This window comes from Panthera tigris, chromosome D3, assembly GCF_018350195.1.
Source record: "Panthera tigris isolate Pti1 chromosome D3, P.tigris_Pti1_mat1.1, whole genome shotgun sequence".
Lineage (NCBI taxonomy): Eukaryota > Metazoa > Chordata > Mammalia > Carnivora > Felidae > Panthera > Panthera tigris.
The window spans coordinates 66,912,897-66,938,221 of NC_056671.1; the positions used below are offsets into that span (position 1 = coordinate 66,912,897).

At 40.5% G+C, this 25,325-nt stretch overlaps 1 protein-coding gene across 4 annotated transcripts in view; it reads right to left on the minus strand.

Moving 5' to 3' along the window:
• The window catches only part of SKOR2 (SKI family transcriptional corepressor 2), a 43,155-nt gene that overhangs the window by 5,506 nt on the left and 12,324 nt on the right, over positions 1–25,325 (minus strand). For 3 of the 4 annotated variants that reach the window (XM_042962256.1, XM_042962254.1, XM_042962253.1), the window contains exons 4-7: positions 21,941–22,006; positions 21,462–21,560; positions 10,721–10,788; positions 1,684–1,749 (exon numbers count right to left, since the gene is read on the minus strand). In XM_042962256.1, the coding sequence (XP_042818190.1) occupies positions 1,687–1,749; positions 10,721–10,788; positions 21,462–21,560; positions 21,941–22,006 (296 nt within the window). In that variant the 3' untranslated portion in view covers positions 1,684–1,686. Of the gene's footprint in view, positions 1–1,036; positions 1,300–1,683; positions 1,750–10,720; positions 10,789–21,461; positions 21,561–21,940; positions 22,007–25,325 lie in introns of those variants that run through there. The other variant, XM_042962255.1, reaches the window with a different exon arrangement.

Sequence of the window (25,325 nt, forward strand, 5' to 3'; positions counted from 1 at the left end):
AATATGTATCATACTTCAATAAAAATGTTATTTAAAAACACCTCCTAATATTTCTCTTTGACTTGAAAGAGAATTTGACATTTTCAAATTATTATACCTATGAGTTTATCAGCATTAATTTGGGTGATTCTTGCCTTGATTGCCTTGGTATTCTGAGTTAAGATTTAGTGAGGTCTGACTGTTGTAAAATTATTCATTTCACACAACTGGTGCAAACCTGTCCGCTCTAATGAGAAGGAAACTGTCCAACGTCAACTTCAGACTTAAGAACACTTGAATATATAGACCAGAGCCAACTCACAGGCCCACTTGGTAGAACTTCATGGATATGGAAACACAATGACTTATTATTTGACTGTCTTTCTTGCAGAAACATCTGCTTACAGAGGACAGGAAGTGCATGCATTAGGGCAAGTGGGCACTGAATCTAAAGTCAGGAGCCCTGGGATCTCTTCGCAGCTTTGCAACGTGAACATAAAATGTCACATCTCTCTTCTCCGTACCTCAGTTCCTTGTGTGTAAAATGAAGGGAAAGCATATGAATGAGAGACTGTCTTGGAAATAGTTTTGATCTCCTGATGAAATATGAGTGACATAATCATCATTATTTAAGACAAATTCTGAAGATTATCACTAATAAAGATGACAAGACGTGGGATTGTCATTTGTACAAGGACAGAGGAGGCTTGTGATATGCAGAAAAGAGGCATGAAGGGAAGAACAGGAACCACACACCCGCGTTGTACAGAATTCTTTTTGCCAATAGATTCTATTAAGTTGGAAATATTCCAGAGGGAAGTTCCAGAGGGAAGGATGGGGAAGAATGATTCTGATAGGAATGGGTCACACTGATAAATGACCACAATCCTAGTTGGCCATGAGCACTTACAAATGCTCCCTCTGACATCTGAGTTTTTCCCTGATTTAGCAATTCCAGTTGTAGGTCATCCTAATGTATTGTCACAGAAACAGCAAGCCTTAGTTTCGACATCCCTTCAATTCTAACAATTATATATGTCTTCTGCATAAGCAAAAAGTTGCTTTTGAAATGTTTAGGTATGTTCTGAATACAGTCAATGAATTTTTACTGTCTTCCTTAGAAGCCTGGAATATTTGTTTTTCAAATTGTTGCCAGGGATGTGACCTCAAACTTGGCTTCAACTCTAGAGAAACAGTGATTGGTTTAGGGAAGGAATGAATGACTCTTCCTACAGAAGACGTTCTCCAAGGTCTGTGTTGCCTGCAATTGTTCACATCACCGTCTGTCAGTAGCTCACTGAAAGCCAGATTTCGGGAAGGCTTTTACAAGCAAAGGAGAGGCAAAGAAGATGAGACACAGTAAACATGATTGAGGACACTCCACTTTCCTGCAGAGGGGCAATACTCAGGCTGTTAGGGAGAACTGCAGAGAGCAGAACACCTCAAAACAGAACAAAGATCGCTTCTGCAGACGGAGTACAGACTTTTGTTACTTTTAGGAATTTTCCAAGGAATCTACAAAATGTACATAGCCACTGGCTTAGGAAGTCCCATGCCCGGGCGTAATGAAGTTCATCAGTATATTGGCTGAAACACAGGATGCAACTTTACTAATCCCTTGGGCTATGTCGAAAACATCAATAAAGAACATAGCTGAGTAATAATTCAGAATTCAGGAAAATCTCTTTCTTCTGGTAAGCTTACCTTTTAGCTTTTGCTGAGATGGGCACCAAGCTTTTCTTTCCTGATCAAGCTTGCTGCATAGGGGATCTGTAAGATAAAAACAGGCAAAGCTGTCCAGATGAGCTCAATTAAAAAAATTTTTTTTTAAATGTTTATTCTCGAGAAAGAGAAAGAGCATGAGTGGGGGAGGGGCAGAGAGAGAGAGATGGAAACGCAGAATCTGAAGTGGGCTCCGGGCTCCGAGGTGTCAGCACAGAGTCCCATGTGGGGCTCACACTCTCGAACTGTGAGATCATGACCTGAACTGAAGTCGGATGCTGAACCTACTGAGCCACCCATGTGTCTCCAGAGAAACTAAATTCGAAGACAGGTGCATAGTGGAGACCTTTCATCATGCCTAGAAATTTGAATGCCAGTAAATCCCTCCCTAAGGAGAAAAGATCTCCATCCGATTGGCAATAGCATGGAGCTTCTGGGATATAGCAATTCCTAAGGCCTGTTAAAAAGCATATCAAGGACAACCAGTGATCACAGTAGACTCTTGCTAGAGCTAGTCTCTGAGGTCAGTATATGACATTTCACCTTAAGAAGTTTTTTTTTTTTTAATTTTCATTTAATAATATGGTACTGCTATTTTTTTATTTAGGTATGAAAACTAAGTTATGACGTTATAATGTATGTCCAAAGTAAAGAGACAAGGATGTGATTACAAACTAGTTCAATGCCATCTTTCATTTAATTACAGTGACCGACTATGCTATCATTATAAATCACAAAAATAAGATGAACTAACTAAACACAAATTATTACTCTGGGTAATTTCCCAATAACTACTAAGAAGCATCAGAAATAATTGCACTGAGTGGAAAATACAACCCTTGAGAATACTACCTGGATAAACTTGAAAAGTACTTTTCAGTACTGGGACTTCAAATGAAAGCCTATCCCATTTGATACGTTACTTTTCATTAGAAAATCCGAATGGCTAAAATTGGACTGCATGTCTTATTTAGATTTACCTTTCCATTAACCCCAGTTAAGGTAGTCTATCATTATGTTACTTACCTTCATCATTATAAGACTCAGGACTCTAGAGATTTGCATCTATCATGCATTTAAAGAAATACATATTCAGCTTTCCAGAATATAACATGAAATATGGCTGTGATGTAAAAGCAGTGAGGGAAATAAAACTATTTTCATCCGATTCAGCAGTGTTTTGAATACTGGTACATACGCTCTCCATGTTTCCAGCATATCTGTGTTTTGTTCTCCTGATCCCCCATCCACAAATATAAGCCTTTTCTAGTGGGAAGAGACTATGAATCTGTGAGTGACTAATATGGTCCCAATCATATTGGGACCACTATGCCATAATAACTGGTCAGCTGAATAGCCTTTTTAATGGCAAAAAAGAGAGAGGACTAACATAACCATCTCACTCTTTTGATACACAGGCACAACATGGATGATTCCGATAGCCACATATCTGATCAAGAACACAGACAGCATGAATGAAGTGCCCTTATGGCCTTCATACTTGAGTACCAACCTCATATTTGAGGACATGAGCTGCGATGAGCCGGATGACGACAAGAGCAGTCACATAGGGACCTACTCTAGTTACCTCTTCTTCTCACTGGACATCATACTACATCTGCTCTCAACAGAGATGCACGTTTCCCATCACAGCGTTTGCTGAGACATGCCAAACACAGGGATTGCCTCTCTCTTTCTGTGCATGATATAACGGAGCCTTGAATGGAATTCTATTAGTTAGGATAACAAGTAGAAATGATGTAAACCTCGGGGCAAGAGGAATTACCTAATACAATGTGCTTGTGTCACACTCACATTTAGAGACAGTCCTCGACATCAAGACTCCGGTACCACAGTGACTGAGAAAGTGATCCGTCCTGTTCCATCCCAGGCCCTACTGCAAGTTAACATCACCAGCGGCCCACCGCCTCATCAAAGCCGATAAACTACTCATCCTAACCCTAAGAAAACTGTGGGAAGGACACTGCTTTCATATCTAAGTCAGAATGCCTTTTTCCTTCCTTCCTTTTACCCCAGAAACAATGTAGCATTTCATTAAGGTGGGACGCCGAGGGGGAAAAAAAAAGCTTAGGAAAAAAAAATGTTTCCGTATAAGCACATTTGATTCCCAAATCTACAGACTGGAATTTAAATCCGTTTGAAGAATTACCCACACTCAAACATTGTTGCATTTATGTCGTTAAAACAAAGTGAAATAAAAGCCAAACAAAAACAAAGGCAAAAAGTGCATAAGGTTGTGAGCTGAAAATCATGTATTTTTAATGGTAGGTCCTAAGTCATGAATGACAAAGAATATACTGACATGTGGCCCAACTGTTCATGGGAATTACCCTATTTCATCAATTCTAAAATGTACTTTTTCCCCCCTCACGTTTTAATGTCTCTGAAATTAGGTGTCTTATAATTGATGGTATCTTGGAATAATAGTTGAAAGTTTCTTTTCTTGTGATACATCAAGTAATGGTGTCTCTTACAACTGACAGTGCTTTGGATTCCAAGAAATGCAATACTTGATTCACAGAGACCTCTGCAAACACTCCCCAATTTGGGAGCTCATGCTCCTGGAGGCTCCATTTGAGCTAATTATTCCATTACGTTTCCTGTTCTGGAAGTTACAAAAACTTTCTTTCCATTTTGACCAGCTTACTACTTTTTTTAATGTTTATTGATTTTTGAGAGACAGAGAGAGAGAGAGGACAAGTAGGGGTGGGACAGAGAGAGAGGGAGTCACAGAATCTGAAGCAGACTCCAGGCCCTGAGCTGTCAGCACAGAGCCTGACTCGGGGCTTGGAACTCGTGAACCGTGAGATCATGACTGAAGTCAGATGCTTAACTAACTGAGCCATCCAGGCGGGCCATCCATTTTGACCAGCTTAGAAATCACCAAGATTTGCATGGAAAAAAAAAAAATCTCTCAAAGCTATATAATAAGTTCTAAATTAGTCACCTAGTTGGCACGAGTCTATCAAAAGTCTGGGGTCTTACCAAAAAAGATAACTTCCTAGTTTGTGCCGAGAAAGAATTAGCCTGAGCTCAGACATTCAGGTGGGTTAACATGTCAAAAGGAGAACGAGGAGAAGGCCACATAACCAAGGAACAAGTGATTGCCTGGTCAGGATGCATGGCAATCGATCAGTAATGGGGAAAGGACGCACTGTAGTCAAAGTCTGGTCTGCTGCTGGAGAATGTTAAGGCAGCATCCAGTCCTCTGACTTGCAGGGACCTCCTTTTCTTGCATATTTAGCCACAAAACCAAAATCCTCTAGTGGCCTAGGGATCTTTTCCTAAGAATATAGTGCCAAACAGTAACTGTACTACCTACCTTTAAAAAAAAAATACATAGGACATATTTTTAAAAACTCTCTGGGTTGAAACGTTAGAAGTCTGGACAAGTTCCCATCCTAATGAATCCTGGACAACCTCCAAGGAAAGACTATCACTGAAGAGCTGTGCCCTTGCCAAGGAGGGAGGGCCCCTCCAGCAGCAGTCAAGACCTCGCTCCTTTCCCTGCAAGGAAGCTCTGTGCTCCCAGCAACAGGAAGTTGTAAACTGCTTTTTTACAAGTCCACAGTGAACGAAACATTAGTACTAAATCTATCGATTGAGCATTATTTTAATTGAGGCTTTTAATGAAGAACTTTGAGACCAAGTTTCCCCTGCTGTGTGTGAGTGCAGCATTCTGGATAAAACAGCAGAGGGCACTTTGAGACTAGCACATTTTCTCCATCTACGCGCCTCTTGGTAGCAATCTAGCAAGTTCAAAGGATGTGAATCTGGATCTAGCCGTTTATCACAGGCTCTCTTCTGCAGCTGCACAAGGTCCTTCGAGAACTCTGACTAAAGAAGAGTATGTCTTCAACAAACTTACAGTCGTAGTAACTTCTATACAGATGCACTGGCTTGAAAGAAAATTGTTGCCAAATTATCAATGAAAAAAAAGTTATCAAGGCATCATAATGTGTAAATTATATTATATTCCAGTCCTTGAAAAACCTTAATCAAAAGGTGATACACTGAGTAAAACACCTTCAGCTTCTTTTTTTAATTTTTAAAAATTGAGATATAATTGATATACAACATTGTCTTAGCTTTTTCATCTTCTTCTTAACTGTACAGCACGATGGGTTTTGTTTTCAAAATTGAACCAACTTTTCCTTGAGTCACAATCCATTTGTGAATGAGATTTTTTTTCCTTTGTGCTATAATACAAACTAAGATTTTCACGAGCTTGTTAAGTTTTAGAACTTTTGTATTTGGTTCATAGTGAGAAGAATCTATTTCTTTGCTTGTACAACTAACTCTGGCTTAGTAAGGAAAACACTTTAAACATTTGAAAACCCAGGGCAGGGGTGGAAGACTTTACTACAAACTGTGTGAAGTACTTATAGACTCTAATTTTAAGCAATTAAAAAAAAATTTAGCGTGTTGCCCATGTATAAATGTTAAACAAACTGTGTAGGCTTTAAATCTCACATTGAGATAAACACACGTTCATTTATACGTGTACAAAGAGAGTCAATTATTTGACTCCATAGTCATTACACCTTTGCATTTAACAAACTGAAAAAGGAAGCAATGGTGCAGAAATTGCAGTCAGCAGAGAATCTAAAAATGCAGGAGCCAAAGAAATTCATAAGTTTTCTTTCTACAGCAATGATACCCAAGATGCTTTCGATAAAATCTTTTGAATAAGAACACTGCGTAACAGCATAGAATAAATGCACTGTGGGTCTATGGGAATTGTTACAAAATATGATGGTTTTAATATATTTGAATTCTCCATGATTGCAGGATAGGATGGGTTTTTATGTCATCTAAAGGAAAAAAAAAAGCCTATTCTGCAGGCAAATGACTATTCTGTCATATATGCTCAGTAAGCTTTAAATATAAAATAGTTTAAATGTAAAATAATAATTTTGAGTGAAATGCTCTATTCTCAGGAAGCAAAGCATGTAACCATATTTACTGATGAATTAGATCATTCAACTAAAACTACTGAGAAAGTCAATAATTATGATATCTAGCAACTTCTTGAAAATCTTTAGATTGAAGTCTCTCAGGACATTACCCCCCCACGTACTTTAGCAAATAAAACAAGCTGAATAAGGGATTTGATAAATTTCTGTTCGGGTGAACTGGAGTCTGCTGCCTCAATTCCAAAGCAGATGGTATAATGTGAACCCAGGTCCTTCTTGCACAAAAATATATCTAGGCATCAGTACTTGAATAGTCCCACTATTAGAGGTACTGCTTTGAGAAGAGGCATGCTATGAAATTTATTACTCATACTGGCAGAGCATTTGATAACTTGCACGGGCATTTCATGTTTATTAGGCACCTGTGCCTTACTTACTATATTCCTATCAGGGCACAGGTTAGAGCTTCCGAATTCCTTTGGCTGAGGAGCTGACACTTAATGGACTATATGGGAGTAGTATTGAATTGAAGTTTGCAGACCTGCCAGCCTGTGTCTGTTAGTCACAAGGACAGTGCAGTAATAGGGGAACACCTCATAATTCACCACTGTGGCTTTCCTTAGTCGTTTTAGTGGTAGTTTCTTAGCACAAAAGACAGTTTGAGGAAATCAGGAATGAGCCAGGGAAATTTGGAAAAGAATGAAGAGGACCACTCTATGGGAGTATCAGAGTTGAGTCAGGGGTCACCCCTGGGTGGTGATTCATTCAGCAAATGTTTATGATAGCCATCGGATGATAGGTACTGGAGGCTGCATGAAGACCCTCCCCATATTAAGGCAGGGGACCCAAGAGAAGAAGTGGGAGGGACAAATCACGTCTATTTCACCTGTTTCATGTTGTCAGCCTGGATGTGGTTTTGCGGATTTCAGAAATTATATGGTACCTACAGGGCTGGGGGGAAAAATGTCTAGCTTCTCCCAAGGAATTTAATTTGTGACCAGGAATAATTTACTATCTAGAGAAATCTGAATTAATAACACTTGTCTACATAAATGAATATATGATGATAAAATATTTTGCAATATAGTGTAATAAAAACGCTTAGTAATACCAATTTATCCCTTCCATGAACCAAATATCTCAAAAGACACGAGACATTTTTTCTGCTATCAATACTGTTTACTACATGGACGCAGTATCATTTCCTCTTTTACTAAGGAAACCTAATGTCAAAGAAAATTAAGACATTCAAGCTATATAACTGACCTTAAATAGGGGCACTGAAATAAATACCTACTCCCTCTTCTAAAGCCTATATTGCTATACGCAACTACTCTAAAATCACAAATTTTTGGTTGTATGCATGGCAGTTTTTGTTTTAAGAGTCGGAAAGTGATATGTAGAATCAGTAAGGCCTGAAAATTTTATATCCTTCTGTCTCCAATTATTTATTTAAATTCTTCCTTTATATAGGGGTGCCTGGCTGGTTTGGTTGGTCGAGTGTGAGATTCTTGATCTTGGGGTTGGGAGTTCGAGTCCCACGTTGGGTATAGAGATTACTTAAAAACAAAATATTAAAAAAATTCTTCCTTTGGACAAAGAAAACAATTAGAATAGTCACAGCAAGTAATCAATAGCTCTTATTATCTAGGTATCAAAAGCTAAGAACAGTAGATACATTTTTTTTAACCCTTTGGGGGCTTAGTAATCAATCAATTGAGAAAAAGCCTTCTGCACTCCCCCCCTCCCATGACTTTAAGTGCAAACAAACCAAACACAAACAAAAACAAAAACCAGAAGAAAAGTCCTGTTTAAGAGGCATCTTACATTGAGGTGACTTTCAGAACAGAGAAATGTTAACCGGCCATTGAGGTCAATGAAGACCAGTGGGAATGGTCTATGAGTACAAACAGCACTTTTTAACAAAGCCCCAGAATGGAGGCACTACAAGGTGGCTTTAAAAATGACTCCGAGGGGCACCTGGGTGGCTCAGTGGGTTGAATGTCTGACTTGGGCTCAGGTCATGATCTTATAGTTCTTGAGTTCGAGCCCTGCATCAGGCTCTGTGCTGACAGTCTGTTTCAGATTCTGTCTCCCTCTCTCTCTGCCCCTCCCCTGCTCGTGCTCCATCTCTCTCTCTCTCTCGAAAATAAGTAAACATTAAACAAATTAAAAATAAATAAATAAAAAATAAAAAACGACTCCAAGCAATCTCCATTAACACAAGCATGATTTCTCTGATGCAGAAGGAACATGTTAATACTTATCTTCCTTGAGTTATCCTGACAGAGAGCTAGATACCTGGCTGTCTAGACAAGACAGGTGGATATATGTAGATACATGCTTAATAAAATACAGGTAACAGGGACCAGCTTGGAAACGTCCAGCAACCAGGGCACCTGGGTGGGTCAGTCGGTTAAGCATCCGACTTCGGCTCAGGTTGTGATCTCGCGGTCCGTGAGTTCGAGCCCTGCATCGGGCTCTGTGCTGACAGCTCAGAGCCTGGAGCCTGTTTCAGATTCTGTGTCTCCCTCTCTCTGACCCTCCCCCATTCATGCTCTGTCCCTCTCTGTCTCAAACATAAATAAACATTAAAAAAAATTAAAAAAAAAAAAAAGGAAACGTCCAGCAACCCCAATTATAATAGTCATGCTGGGAATACCACTAAGGATCAGTGTATGTCTCCATCCAGGTGATTAAAAAATATCTTACAAATATGGAGCAGAAATTATCGTCCCCACTGTACTTAGGAAAATGAGAGAGTATGAGAGACTGTTTTAAAAGCCCTAATGATTAATACCAGATCTGTCTGCGTGGGGATGAAGGGTGGTGAATTCAGAATGAAAAAAACCCAAAAAACCCCACTACGTTTATTCACCAGGCACCTTCCTGCTTCCCTGTTTCCACATAAATACAACTGAGTGTCCACTTTTTGGTATGATTAGGAGAGGGTGAATAACACACTTCATTTGGAAATAATCATTTCTTTGAATCACCCTTCAAGTGACTTTATTTTTTTTTTGTTATTTTTTTTCTTTTTTCTTTTAATATTAAATTTGTTGTCAAATTGGTTTCCATACAACACCCAGTGCTCATCCCAACAGGTGCCCTCCTCAATGCCCATCCCCACCCTCTCCTCCCTCCCACTCCCCCATCAACCTTCAGTTTATTCTCAGTTTCTAAGAGTCTCTTATGGTTTGGCTCCCTCCCTCTCTAACTTTTTTTTTCCTTCCCCTCCCCCATGGTCTTCTGTTAAGTTTCTCAGGATCCACATAAGAGTGAAAACATACGGTATCTGTCTTTCTCTGTATTACTTATTTCACTTAGCATAACACTCTTCAGTTCCATCCACGAAAACCTCTCTGACCTCAGCCGCAGCAATTTCTTACTTGACACATCTCCAAAGGCAAGGGAATTAAAAGCAAAAATGAACTATTGGGACCTCATGAAGATGAAAAGCTTCTACACTGCAAAGCAAACAATTAACAAAACTAAAAGGCAACCAACGGAATGGGAAAAGATAGTTGCAAATGACATATCAGACAAAGGGCTAGTATCCAAAATCTATAAAGAACTCACCAAACTCCACACCCGAAAAACAAATAATCCAGTGAAGAAATGGGCAGAAAACATGAATAGACACTTCCCTTCAAGTGACTTTAATTGATTAAGTGTATTTATACCAAGTTCTCTTGGCAGCAAAGGGTGTGGCTTAGGTCTGGGTAAGGGAAGGAGAGGAAGAGAGAAGACAGGAGCTTCTCGGGCATCCCAGTGCCCCGTGCTCACAAGTTTGCACAGTGGGAGGTGGTGCAGGTACCTCTGGTTCACCCACAGAGACAATTTACACATCTGTCTATTAACACATGGTAGGTAGTTACATCTCGAGGAAACGAACTGACACATCTGTTTATCCTGTGTCTAAGTAAATCTTTTGGTAATTAGCATCTAAACCAGCTGAGAAGTAAGTGGTAAGTGGACCAAAGGGTTTCACGGCAAAAAAACGTGAATAGTTTCTTACACGCTGGGTGGTCTGCAAACAAACCCATCAAGTCAGGTTGATTTTTAAGTAGAAATCATCTTACGATTTGTAATTGCTGCACCATTTCTTCTCGGTAGGCTAGTTCCCTTTTCATCTGATCCTGGAAATTATCTGGTAGGAGAGAGAAATAGAGAAAGATATCAATCAAAGTTGCAAAATCTTATTTTAGTAATTTTAGGAACAATGCTCCTGATGGTGCCAGAGAAGCCCCTCTCCCTTTTCGGTATTTTTAGAAAGTATTGTGTGTGTGTTGTTTTTTTTTTAAAGTATATCACATGGTTTTTTGAAGGGATGTTTTTAAGGCTCTCTAATGAGAACAGAGAAAATTTTGAGGGGGTAGGGTCTCTATCTCATAGTTCACAGTATCCCATGGCCCATCTAGGTGATCCCTCGCATATAATAGAATGTCTGTGCGGTCATGTTCTCCAGCTTTGTGCACTCGAGCCAGTCACAGGTTATCGACAGCTTCCACTGTCTACAGAAGGCTAGTGTGAGTGAGGGGGTGAACCTCAGATCTAGGTGGGTCACAGGAAAGGCAGACCCTTGTCTGCTAAGACAAAGGTCTGTGAGCCACGCCTGCCTCACCTCAATCCCAAGCGAGTGATAAACATACTCTGACTCTGCCAACCTGCAAACTCTCTCACCCTGCATCAGCCTTATTTGTCCTCCGTGGGCCGGGAGCAGTTCTACAGACCTTGCCTGCATCTGAGAAAGGGATCAGGGAGGAGCTTTCAGAGATACCGTTATGCAAAGTATCTTTGCCAGTCTTCATATTGATCATTTTTATTGGGAAAGGACTTTCCAACATGTATCATGTTGCAACGTCTCCATGTGATCTTTTCATTTATTAAAAAAATTTTTTTTAATTTTTTAATGTTTATTTTTGAGAGAGACACACACAGAGCAGGAGCAGGGGAGGGGCAGAGAGAGGGGGAGACACAGAATCCGAAGCAGGCCCTGGGCTCCGCACTGACCGCTCAGAGCCCAACGCGGGGCTGAACCCACGATCCGCAAGATCATGCCCTGAGCCGAAGTCAGATGCTCAACTGACTGCGCCACCCAGGCGCCCCTCCATGTGATCCTTTTAAAAGCGTGGGCCCAGCTAACTTTAGCATTTTCTGCCTTCAATGAGAACGTCACACGATTTCCTATTGAATCTGTTGTGGATAGTCAGGGTAACAGTTTGGGGAAACCAGAAACTTTGTCACATCTTTTCCTCTGCTCTTCCCTTCACCTCTGCAGCCACTGGTGTGTGAGTCCTTTACGGTCTGATGTCATCCTCGCTTCCCTTTGCCATTGTCACCTCCCCAACACAGACACCTCTTCCCTGGGTAGCTTCCCAACTGACCACTTGGCCTCCGGTCCCCCCGCTCTGCAAATCCCCTTTCCTTCTGCTGAAAACTCTATGATGGCTTCCCAATGCTTACAAGATGATGAATCTTTTACCTCTTGTGAGGTTCTGGGGACTTGGAAATTAAAAACACCATCCTTTTAATTTTTTTGACTTCTACTTTTCTTTTTAAAAAAAAAATTTTTTTTTTAACGTTTATTTACTTTTGAGACAGAGAGAGACACAGCATGAACGGGGGAGGGGCAGAGAGAGACGGAAACACAGAATCAGAAGCAGGCTCCAGGCTCCGAGCCATCAGCCCAGAGCCCGATGCGGGGCTCGAACTCGCAGACCGCGAGATCGTGACCTGAGCCGAAGTCGGACGCTTAACCGACTGAGCCACCCAGGCGCCCCTTGACTTCTACTTTTCTATATTATTTGAATTCCTTCCCTATCCCATGCATGTTTTTAAAATTAGTTAATTAATTCATCAATTAATTAATACTTGGGGTTTTCTTTAGAGCAGTTTTAGGTTCACCACAAAATCAAGGGGAAGGTACAGAGACTTCCCATTTACCCACTGCCCCCACACCTGCATATCCTCCCTCATTATCAACAACCCTCACCAGAGAGGGACATTTGTTACAATGGATGGACCCACACTGACACATCATCATCATCCAAAGTCCGTAGTTTGTCTTAGGGTTCACTTTTGGTATTGTACCTTTTATGGCTCTGGACAAATATATAATGACATATATCTACCAGCATAATATCAGAGAAAATACAGAATATTTTCAGTGTCCTAAAATCCTCTGTGCTCTCCCGATTCATCCCTCTCCTCCACCCTACCCCTGGCAACCACTGACCTTTTATTGTCTCCACAGTTTTGCCTTTTATATTTTTTAAAAAGACTCTTTCCCTACTCTCAATTTAATGTGAAAGGTATTGTAATAGGGGCAAGTTTGTGGCACAATGCAAGGGGCAAGGGAGAAGCCCTTATCCTCTTGGGGAGTAAAGGCGGAGGAAATGCTTGAGCAGAGATGTGAAGAACAGTATTTTATAGAAAGACAAGGGAGGAGGAGTGGGGAATAGCAGGTGGCTTAGTTGGTTGCAGCACAGAGGGTAGAGGTTTGAAACCCCTGCACCCCATCACCCACCAAACCTGACCGGGGTACCTCCCTGGGATCCCAGAAGATGATAAGGACAACTCAGAGTGGAATGGTCATACTTAGTCCTTACTTAACTCATGCTCATTGCTCTGGGAGGGTACCCTTAATACAATTCTTTAAGATAAAATGAAAAAAGGGGCACCTGGGTGGCTCAGTCAGTTAAGCATCCAACTTCGGCTCAGGTCATGATCTCACAGTTTGTGGGTTCAAGCCTTGCATCAGGCTCTGTGCTGACGGCTCAGAGCTCAGAGCCTGCTTCGGATTCTGTGTCTCCCTCTCTCTCTCTGCCCCTCTCCCACTTGTGTTCTGTCTGTCTGTCTCTCTCTCTCAAAAACAAATAAACATTAAAAAAAAAGATAAAATGAAAAAAAAAGCCATTAAAGTATCAGAAAAAATGGTGAATATTTTTATAAAACTTGGGTGGGGAAGGGTATCAAAGATAGAAAAACTGAAAAAGGAAAAGATTGATAGATTTGATTAGACAAACATTTAAAACTTCAGTATGACGATAAACTACAAAAAAATTGAACCCTCAAAACATAGAAGATCAGAGTCAACATCCAAAGCTAATTGACACAAATAAAAGAATATGTGTGATGTGGCAAAGAATATTTTAGTATATAAAGGGTTCATGGAGATCAATAAGAATACTGAGAAGAGAATATGATGGGCATTCACAAAACCTACAAATGGAAAGCAGACATGAAAAATGTTCACCATCCCGAGCAATGAAAGAAAACAGTATGAGCTACTATTTTTTTCATTTAAGTTAGCAGAGATTGAAAGAAAAGGTGTTCCTTTTAGTACAGCCTTTCTGGAGAGCAAATAGACATTACGTATCAAGAGCCTGAAAAAGTGCATATTCTTTAACACAGGAAGCCTTTCAAGAGTTTATCCTGAGGGAATCGCCATAGATGTGGGTACGGATTTAGCTACGGTGAAACCCATCACCTAAAGCTTTGATAACTTTAACGTCCAACATGGAGTACATTTATAAACTCAAAATGTATTAAAGACCTAAATGTGAGGTCCAAAACCATAAGGACAAGAACACAGGCAGTAGTTTCTTCGACATCAGTCATAGCAACATTTTTCTAGATATGTCTCCTCAGGCAAGGGAAACTAAAGCAAAAATAAACTACTCGGACGACATCAAAATAAAAAGCTTTTGTACAGTGAAGGAAATCATCCACAAAACAAAAAGGCCACATGCTGGATGGGAAAAATATTTGCAAATGACATGTCCGATAAGGGGTTAATATCCAAAACACATAAAGAACTTCTATAACTCCATAACAAAAGAAACGAATCTGATGAAAAATGGGCAGAGAATCTAAAGAGACCTTTCGGTTGTCCATCCAAATGGCCAACAAACACATGAAAAGATGCTCAGTATCACCCATCGTGAGGGAAATGCATATCAAAACCACCATGAGATGTGGTTACACCTCACTCCGGTCAGAATGGCTAGCATCAAAAACACGAGGAACAACAAGTGTTGGCGAGGACGTGGAGAAAAAGGAACCCTTGTGCACTGCTGATGGAAACGCAAATTGGCACGGCCACGGTGGAAAACAGCGTGGAGGTTCCTCCAAAAATTAAAAATAGAAATACCATAGGATCCAATAATTCCACGACTGGGTATGTACCCAAAGGAAACAAAAACACAAATTCAAAGAGACACGTACCTCCATGTTTACTGCGGCGTTATTTATAATAGCCGATGTATGAAAGCAAACTAAGACGAATCCATAAAGAAGATGTGCTGTATATACACAAAATGGAATGTTACGCAGCCATAAAAAAATGATGAGCGTTTGTTTTTTTTTTTTACTTTTTAATTTAATTTTAATTTTTTTGTCACTCGCGACAACACGGATAGACCTCGGGGGTGTTATGCTAAGTGAACAAAATCAGACGACGAAAGACAAATGCCACATGATTCCACTCATATGCGGAATCTGAAAAACAAAACAAATGAATGGACAAACAAACAAAAAGCAGAATCAGACCCGTGAGTGCAGAGAACGAACTGAAGGTGGCAGGAAGGGAAGGGGTGGGGGATGGGCAAAATGGGTGAAGGAGAGTAGGATGCACAGGCTTCCACTCATGGAATGAATAAGTCATGGGGACAAAGGTACAGCATGGGGAATATCGTCAACGATACTGTAATGGCATCATGCGGTGACTGGTGGTAGCTATGCTTGTGGTAAGCATAGCATGACGTACAGAGATGTTGAATCACGAGTGTACATCTGAAATGAATGTAACTTTGTGTATCAACTATACTCAAACAAGCAAAGGTTTAAAAAAAAAAGTACATTTACTTGTAGTAATGGAAAGAGGCTCATGTTACGTGAAAAACAGGAGGGTAAAAGATGGAGTGCTGAATATTTCATTTTGTTTAAAAAAAAAAAGGATTGGGGCGCCTGGGTAGCTCAGTCGGTTAAGTGTCTGACTTCAGCTCAGGTCATGGTCTCGCGGTCCGTGAGTTCGAGGCCCGCGTCGGGCTCTGTGCTGACCGCTCAGAGCCTGGAGCCTGTTTCAGATTCTGTGTCTCCATCTCTCTCTGACCCTCCCCCATTCATGCTCTGTCTCAAAAATAAATAAACGTTTAAAAAAATTAAAAAACAAAAAAAAGGATTCAATATGCATTAAAAACTGAAACTCCAAAATGTTAACATTGGTTATCTCCAGGTGACAAGACTACAAGCGATTTTTCTTTCCTTCTCTTTGAGTTTCCGTATGTTTAAGGTTTTCTACAACAAGCCATGTGTGTGGCTTTGGGGATATAAAAATTGCTAATCGGCAAATGGGAAAAAAAAAACCCTAAAATTTCTTCTGTGTTCTAAAGGGTGATGAAGGCACAATTTAAGGAGAGAGAGAGAAGAAATCATTAAGTTGATTTCTCTAATGAGACGCACTTAAAACCCAACTATTTCTGGAAAATGATAGTAGAAAAGGAGGTAGCAGAGGAAAGCACTGAGGACAACGTGCGTGCAGCCAACGCAGCAGCGAAGGCTGTGCTCTGCAAATGTGGACAGTCTGAAAAGCCAGTGTTTTACAAACAGCCTACCTTCCTCAGACTGGAAATAAGAAAACCCATATGGAATATCTGGTCTACCCAGGAGATTCCCACTCATGAACCAATAGGTTTGGGGGCTTATTTTGTTTGCATCATGTTCATTTTGCTATCACTACTTAAAAAAAATTTTTTTAAGTGTTTATTTATTTTTGAGAGAGAGAGACAGAGCATGAGCAGGGGAGGGGCAGAGAGAGAGGGAGACACAAAATCTGAAGCAGGCTCCGAGCTGTCAGCACAGAGCCCGGCGTGGGGCTTAAATCTCACAAACCGTGAGACTGTGACCTGAGCCAAGTCCTACGCTTAACCGGCCGAGCCACCCAGGTGCCCATTGTTAGCACTACTTTTAACAGCTATCAGGCCTTTCCTTCTGTATCATGTTCCAGAATTCCCCCATCGCTCCCTCTCTGGAGGATGCTACAGAAAGAGAGAGGAAACCACTCAACACAGAATGACTGCAGTAACAGCCAGGGGTGAAAGTTGGGATCGCCGTATTCAAGTAGATGAAATGTAGTTTAAAAAAAAAAATTTTTTTTAACGTTTATTTATTTTTGAGAGTGGGAGAGAGAGAGCGAGAGAGAGCGAGAGCGAGCATGGGCAGGAGAGGGGCAGAGAGAGAGGGAGACAGAATCTGAAGCAGGCTCCAGGCTCCTAGCTGTCAGCACAGAGCACGACTCGGGACTCAAACCCACGAACCGTGAGATCATGACCTAAGCCAAAGTCAGATGCTTAACCTACTGAGCCACCCAGGTGCCCCTCTAGTTTGTTTTTAATAAAAGTAACCTTAAAGTAACATGGAAGAGTAGTTCTTTATAAAAATCTAAAATGATGACGTAGTCAAAATCTACTACTGAAATATTTCATGAAGCCCCAGTCACTGGGCCTTCCCTGTCGTAACTCACTGGCCTTTCCATCAGTTCTCTTAAGTGCCATGAATTTGTCACATGCAAATCCAAGGACTCAACTTATGAGCCCTCACTAATCTCCTTTATACAACAGTTTTCGGTTTCCCAATCTCATCCTTCATTGTCAGTTTTAATCTCTTTGAATATAACACCAAACTGTGTATCAGTCGTTTACTGAGAGTATATCGTGTGCCCACAATATGTCAGGTGCTGCGTGGCCAGCAACAGAACATTTTCCTGAACCTATTGACAATGCCATGGGGTAGAAGGTGGCAGCAGGTGTGAAACAATCAAAAAGAAATCAACAAAAACACCCATAGGGCTAGAAATAAACATAGTAGGATGTCAGCAAAGAGTGCCTACTGTAAGACTATGAAGGCTTCCTGGAGGTGGTGGCTTGAAGTGAGTCCTAAATGATTAGGAATGTTTAGGCGAGGGGAGGCATTCCAGACTAGAGAAACATAGTCCGCAGAGGTCGAAAGCAAGAGGGCAGAGTGATCTGTAGGGTAACTGGAGCTCAGCAAGGAGGAGAGTGGGGGTGAGACTGGAGAGGCTTGGTGGGCCAATTACAGAGCGTTTTAAGGGTCAGTCAGGAGTTAAATTAGATACAACATGATCAACAGTAGGGAATCACTATAGCTTCTTGGGTGGAAGATTTGGAGCCAGAGGCACAATTTGGGCAAGACTGGGCTAATGGCAGCGACCAGAAAGGGCTGGAGAGAGGAAGGGAGGAGACGCCCCAGGGCACCCTGCTGCGGGGGCACAGAGGGAGAGAGGTGTGAGGGCCCTTGTCCATCAGTTGCCTCATCCAGCAACTTTTTAGCTGGTCCTCAGTTCAGGCCTGGGCTCCTCCTCCTCCTCATTCCCTCCTCCTCCTGATCTTTACCTTTATCCTCTCCAAGCCCTGGATCCATTCCCGTGGTCCTTGTTAGCCCTCAGAACCACAACAAGAAGGCTAAGAGAAACTCAGCAATTTGGACCGATGCATATGTGTTGAGCTGGTTGTGACAGCCCTTCACACTGGTCCTCTCATTTACTCCTTGCATCCTCCTACAAGACAGGAATTACCTAGCCCATTTGTCAGTTTCCAAGGTCCTACAACCAGGAAGTGGCCGAGCCCCACAGTGAACTCATGCCTGACAGCTTAGCCTAGGTCTGCAGTGTTCTAAGTGAACCAGGCTTTAAGTGTCACGACTGAGGGTCCACTTCCTAGGAAAAGGGTCTGCGAAATTCTGGCTGGGATTCCTCTCTGCTTCCTCCTGATGTGGCTTCACAGAGTTCCATTTTCCCCTTCCCATCTCAGCAAATCTAAATCTGCCTGCCAGCCTCATGGCCTCTCACATTTAGTTAACGAGCACATAATGTGCATTTGCTATTTTCATCCGTGTGAAATTAACTGCCTCTTTGCGGTATGTCTAAACCACGCATCATTCACACTTGGGCACATGCATGCCACTTCCTTGGTCAGTGGAGTACGCTGAAGACAAAAAACAGGAAAAAAGTTTTGTTGTTGTTTAATTGAAGTGTTTCATACGTGTGGCAATCACAAAGGATTAACTTTAATTCAAAAGGATGAATGACAGATCTGAATCAAAATGGGCCAGTTATACTATAACATTCTAACCTTTTTTTTTTTAATGTTCATTTATTTTTGAGAGAGAGTGGGGAGGGGGTAGAGAGGGGGGGACAGAGGATCCAAAGCAGGCACTGTGTTGACAATAGCAGGCCGGATGTCAGGGTCAAACTCACAAACCATGAGATCACCACCTGAGCCGAAGTCAAACACTTAACCAGCTGGGCCACCTAGGCACTCTTTCTAACTTCTTTTTAGCAGAAACATGTGCATATTGTATGGGAGATCAGTTAAGAAGGAAAATGTATCAATTGTTATCGATTACTCAATTCCCTAAAATGATTAATTAACTTTTATTAAGGAGATTAATTAGGGAGTTAGGTAGGTACTTTATAGGGAGTTAGGTGGGTACTTTAGGGGTTCAATGAGACTTTGACCCACCCTGCTGGATCTAAATTTAAGATTTCAGAGATATGTTTTCAATGTTTCTCTTTTTTTCAAAGCTATAATGTCACGACGATCCCAACACACTGTCAAAAGCTATGGGCCAGTTTGCTAGTATACAGAGAGGGAGACAAACCGTAAGAGACTTCTGAATACAGAGAACAAACTGAAGGTTGTTGTTGGGGTGTTGGGTAGGGGGATGGGCATTAAGGAGGGCCCTTGAAACCCCGTGGCACTGTTGGTGGGAATGCAAACTGGTAGAGCCACTCTGGAAGACAGTATGGAGGTTCCTCAAAAAATTAAAAATAGATCTACCCTATGACCCAGGAATAGCACTGCTAGGAATTTACCCAAGGGATACAGGAGTGCTGATGCAGAGGGGCACTCGTACCCCAATGTTTATAGCGGCACTTTCAACAATAGCCAAATTATGGAAAGAGCCTAAATGTCCATCAACTGATGAATGGATAAAGAAATTGTGGTTTATATACACAATGGAATACTACGTGGCAATGAGAAAGAATGAAATCTGGCCTTTTGTAGCAACGTGGGTGGAACTGGAGAGAGAGTGTTATGCTAAGTGAAATAAGTCACACAGAGAAAGGCAGATACCATATGGTTTCACTCTTATGTGGATCCTGAGAAACTTAACAGAAGACCATGGAGGAGGGGAAGGAAAAAAAAAATGGTTAGAGAGGGAGGGAGACAAACCATAAGAGACTCTTAAAAACCGAGAATAACTGAGGGTTGATGGGGAGTGGGAGGGAGGGGGGTGGGTGATGGGTATTGAACAGGGCATCTTTTGGGATGAGCACTGGGTGTTGTACAGAAACCAATTGGACAATAAATTTCATATTAAAAAAAAAAAGGAGGGCCCTTGATGGGATGAGCACTGGGTGTTATATGTAAGTGATGAATCACTAAATTCTACTCCTGAAATCATTATTACACTATGTTAACTAAACATGGATTTAAATAATAATTTTTAAAAAGCTATCCACCATTCTCGTCCCTTCCGTCTTACTTGAGGCCTCAGCAAACATTCCTGAAATTGAAAACACTAAAGCACCTGAGCTCCTCCCCTCTGGGTACCGAGAGATCACAAACTTGACACGCCCTATTTCTCCTCCTGGTTAGAGCTCTCTTCCATCACACATCTTCCTTGTTTGTATCCCTGCTAGAGGTGTGGGGCAATCCAGTCTGACGTGTGCAGGAACCCAGTACTCTGCAAAGCTGCTACCCGAGAAGGCACGTCTTTTAGTTGTGCTGACGATTACATTTGAGAAACCCTGGGGAATGCAGACCTTCATGCTCGTATTATTAAAATTGTCACAAGGACCGAAAAAGCTTCTCCCGGAGGCTGGTCTGTGGCCCTAGCACAGGAATTGCCAACGTTGAGTTTTGTGCTTACCAGGTTAATAACAAGGGGCATCCCGACATTTTAAAAAAGAGTCCCAGAAATAACTAATCGTAAATTTACAGAATTCAAAATACAAACTTAACACACTATTTTCTTTCCCACTTTTCTTTCTCTGGAGAGAGGAATATGACTAAATGAAACTCTAAAATGCTTGAAACAACACCGCTGTGATGTATTTGTCCGAACGTAACCCAGGCCAAGGCTGGTGAGTTTTAGAAATCTGGACACCTAGCATTAAGTCTTTCTGAAATTCTAGGCCTCTGGGAACAGAACTGATAGTTTTTATGCTACATTATCTGCCACCAAATTTGGAATAGAATTTTAACATTAAATGTGGATGGAGAACCCAAAACTACTAAAATTATACTAATCTGAATCAATAAAATAAATATGTGTACGTTGAATTGTTAAATCGTAAATCTTCATATTTATATATATTTCAAGCACCAGAAAGCACTCCAGCTCTGAAAATAAAAATTCTTTTGTTTTTCCTACCTTGGAGAATAAAAATACCTGGTATCTTTTGTTCTAAGATATATAACCTAAAATATCAAAGTATTTAAATACGTCTACGTATTTAATGATATATTTGCATATATATTTTAAAATATACATAACACATACAGATACACACTTATCGATACAATAAACACCAAAGGATTCTCGTAAGAAATTTTATCTGCGAGCTGATTCAAAGCATAAATAACAGGCTACAATTTCCAAATATTTGGACAGAGGCCACAGGAAGAGCCTGTGGCACTTTATATAAGCATGTCAGACTCAGAAGCCTATTTTTAAGCATAATAATAGAAACATCATCAACTATCATAATGTAATAAAATAAAAGCGATTTCTTACTGAATACTGGGAAAGACGTATTTCCTTTTAACACTTGGAATTCTTGTTCTAGTCGTCTCCGTAAATCTATTTGTTCAAATAAAACCTTCTGAAGTTCTTCTAATAAAGAAAAACAGAAGAGTCATTTTACTAATCTTTACAAATAACTCTCCAGAGAACTGTTACACATGGCAATTTATTATTAGAAGACAAAATATTTTACCAGTTTAAAAAGTGTTGCATAGACATAGGATAGATTTTGTGCAGAAATCCATGAATATAAATCAATGTAATATATTATTTTAAAGTATTATATTACAGTGTCATGTATTGATTGATATGTATGCATTAATCTCAATTATATCCACCCAATGGTCCATATATTATTCATATGTTGCTTGTCAAGCTTAAAATATGGTGTAGAACAAAAATATCCTCCTATTATCTCCATGGTCTTTTGAAGCTAAGAGAAGTTCTACAGAATTAAAACTTTTCTTTACCTTTCCCCATATTTTCGACATCCTTTTTGAGTGAATGAGGTGAATTTGTTTCTTGTGTGTGTTCACCTTTAAAAAGAGGAGAACAAATATTGGTTTTGTGTAGGCTATTTTCTGAAAGTTTTTCTTTTCATTTTCTTTTCACATCTACGAAGAAGCGTAGTTGGTATGACTGGAAGGTGGAAGTCCTCAGAACCAAATGTTGTCCTCATTTACTCACGTACACTTCCCCTGAGGCACAGCGGCAGCTACAGGAAGCAAGGGCGCAGTCAACCTAGCCTGAAATGGCAGCCCCGTGAAAGCAGATTCCGGAAGTTAGCCCCCTCCCAGGCCCCACCACTATCCATCTTCTACAACAAAGGTACTTGTTAAATGGGCAAAAGAGGAGGTTGAACAGTTAACATATCCAGAAGAATTCAGATCAGTTCCTCTCCTTCCAGAAGTGGAAGGAGCCTAGGGTCAACCAGAAGGCTGAGGCTGAGGAAGCAGAAACCTCCTACCTTCTTGGGTCACCAAAATTTGGGATAGTTAGAAAGAAACAGGAGGAGACTTTTGTTGCCCTTGGGAGCGAATTTATAAGCCTGGAATAATTTCCTAATAACTGATAGGTATTTTTTTTAAATCAACCTAAAACAGAGGTGTGAAATGTTATCTTATGTTGCTTTGTAATATTCACATGCTTGCTGATAGTTTCAGAACTACTTGTCTTCAACCAATAAAAACTAGATTGTAGATAAAGGTTAGGTGTTATTCTCTCCTATTTTGTTTATGTGCTAACTAGAATGATGGCAAGCTAGGAAAACGTCCTTATCTACAGTCATAAATTGAGTCTATGTAATCTAGAAAACATAAATAAACCAAAGAAATCCAATCACTTAGCTAACCAGAATCTATTGTTCCAATTTCAACTTGCAATCTGCAACTATCCACATAATGTAACTAAGCTTTCCATTTTCATGTACAGACAGTATAGACAAAGGTGCTCTTAGGTTTCATGGATCCCCTCACCCCTTGACCCCCTTCTGGGTTAGCTCCTTCCTCTGCACCCATGGTGCTGTTTGCTTACTCACTTTCCACACTCACCAGGCAGCGTGCTACTTGGAGGTAGGGGCTCTGTGTTTCCTGCACGGCCAGTGATTAGCAGAATGCTGGATACATAATAGGTATTCAATAAAGTGTTTTCAGTTGTCACTGAAAGGAACTCCAGGAGCTCATAAATCCTAAACTATAGCGTGGGCCCGAATGCAGCATTTCAATTCTCTCCTCACTATTTATTCATTTCCCTTCTTCAGCAAGAAATAGAATATAATGGCCCTAGGCACTTGTAGGAATACTGGGAGATTTCATCGTCAAGGTAAAAGTTCCCACAAAGAGGGAAACAATTTCTCCACAAAGCAGTGGCCAACAGTATCAAGGACAGACAGGAAAATACTTAGCATGATATTATAAATGGATGGGGATTCTGCATTCTACCCGATGACCATTGGGAGTAAGTATTTGCAGGAATGAGTGGATGTATGTATGTGTGCATATATATGCAAATATTCCTGCACATGTGCATAGTGATGAAAAGATGCTTGCCCTGGATCCCCATCATAAGGACAATAATATCTTAGGCATCCCTGAGTTCCTTAACGACAGGTATTTTCTCTACTGTCTAGATCATATCTGCACAACCTCATTCCCACTTTCATCTTGGACATGACCTCTCTCCATAGGCTTTCAACATTAAGACCTTGGCTTTCTTCAGGGGCGCCTGGGTGGCTCAGTCGGTTGGGCATCCGACTTTGGCTCAGGTCATGATCTCATGGTTGCTGGGTTCAAGCCCCGCATCGGGCTCTGTGCTGACGGCTCAGAGCCTGGAGCCTGCTTCCGATTCTGTGTGTCCCCCTCTCTCTCTCTCTGCCCCTCCCCAACTCGTGCTCTGTTTCTGTCTCCAAAATAAATAAATCTAAAAAAAAATTTTTTTAAAGACCTTGGCTTTCTTCATACAGAATAATGAAAATATCTGCGAAGCATTTTAAATATGCACCTTAATCTAATTCCTGCAAAATACTACTATCTAAAAGAAGAGTAACATGAAAGCTGATGAGAAATCATAAATATAGAAACCAAGAGTAATGGTATTTTGAAATGAAACAAAATGCCTATTACATGCAGTGTTACCTCTGTCTCCTCCAGTCTCAATCAGTCAAATGCATAGCTGTTTCACACTCACATACAATGTTGAGTCTGAACAAGAGAAGAAACAAGCACGCCCGTCCCTCTGTATCCATCTGCAGGGCAGAGTGACATTTCACCATCCTGCCACTGTCCCAACTACTAGGGAGCATGGTTTAATGGAGATTGTTCGTGTCTGAACAGGCAACTCTAGAAGTCATGTCCTTATCACACTATAGACCTTTTTGATTCATTAGTGTATTGTGTGGCCCGTTTGTCTTGCATTACATTTCAGTGAGATAATTAAATTGAAAAATTACAACGGGATATGTAAAAATGCAGGTCTTGCAACTTCATAATTTGGAGGTTTACACAGGAGTGAAACCATTAAACAAATGGCTAGCAAATAGAAAGTACGTCAACAACAAACAAATGTGATAATATTAATAATAAGCTTTTCTTTTCATTAGCTTTGTGCAGGTTTTATCAATACTTTACATGGGGGTCTATTTCAGATAGATGCGTTGCTGCAACTTCTCGGTAAAACCTGCCAATTTGGAGCTTGGATGATTCAAATGTCTCACTTATAAAGGTTTTGTTTTTGTTTTTTTTTTTTTAAATGGTTAAATGTTAGGTAAATAAAGAGCACAGACGTTTCAGCTGCCTTTTGTGTATCTTTTACTGGACCGTTGCCTTTTGTATATTACTAATCTGTGAAACCAGATTGTTAATGGTGGTTAAAAATGACCTCTGGGAGCCTGGATATGTTTGTTCACTATTACTGCTAATGTTTTCCATCTGGTTTAAAAAAAAAAAAAGGCAGTCTAATACTAGATTAAATAAATGAGATTTAGTTGACAATAAGCTTCCGATTTTTATAAATATTCCATTAGGTTAGATGCATTTTACTTTTCCAAAATTAATGAATAGGTTTGGAGACATCCAAAAATTAAAATGTTTACTTTCCTTCCCACTGTATTTCCCCCTAAAAAAAAAAAAAAGTTACAAAAAGGCAGAGGGAGACCTTAATTTTCCTTTGGAGTTATAGGAAGGAAAATTATAATATGGAAGGAACATCTTTCTTGGAGGCCAGGCCTAAAATATATCTTAAATCAGACTGTAAAAGAAAACAGTCAGGTGGCTTAAAGTTGGAGAGTAATGGATAATCGGGATATAAAATGCATCCAGTGAACTGATGTGACCAGAAGCTGCTGCTCAGGGACATGTC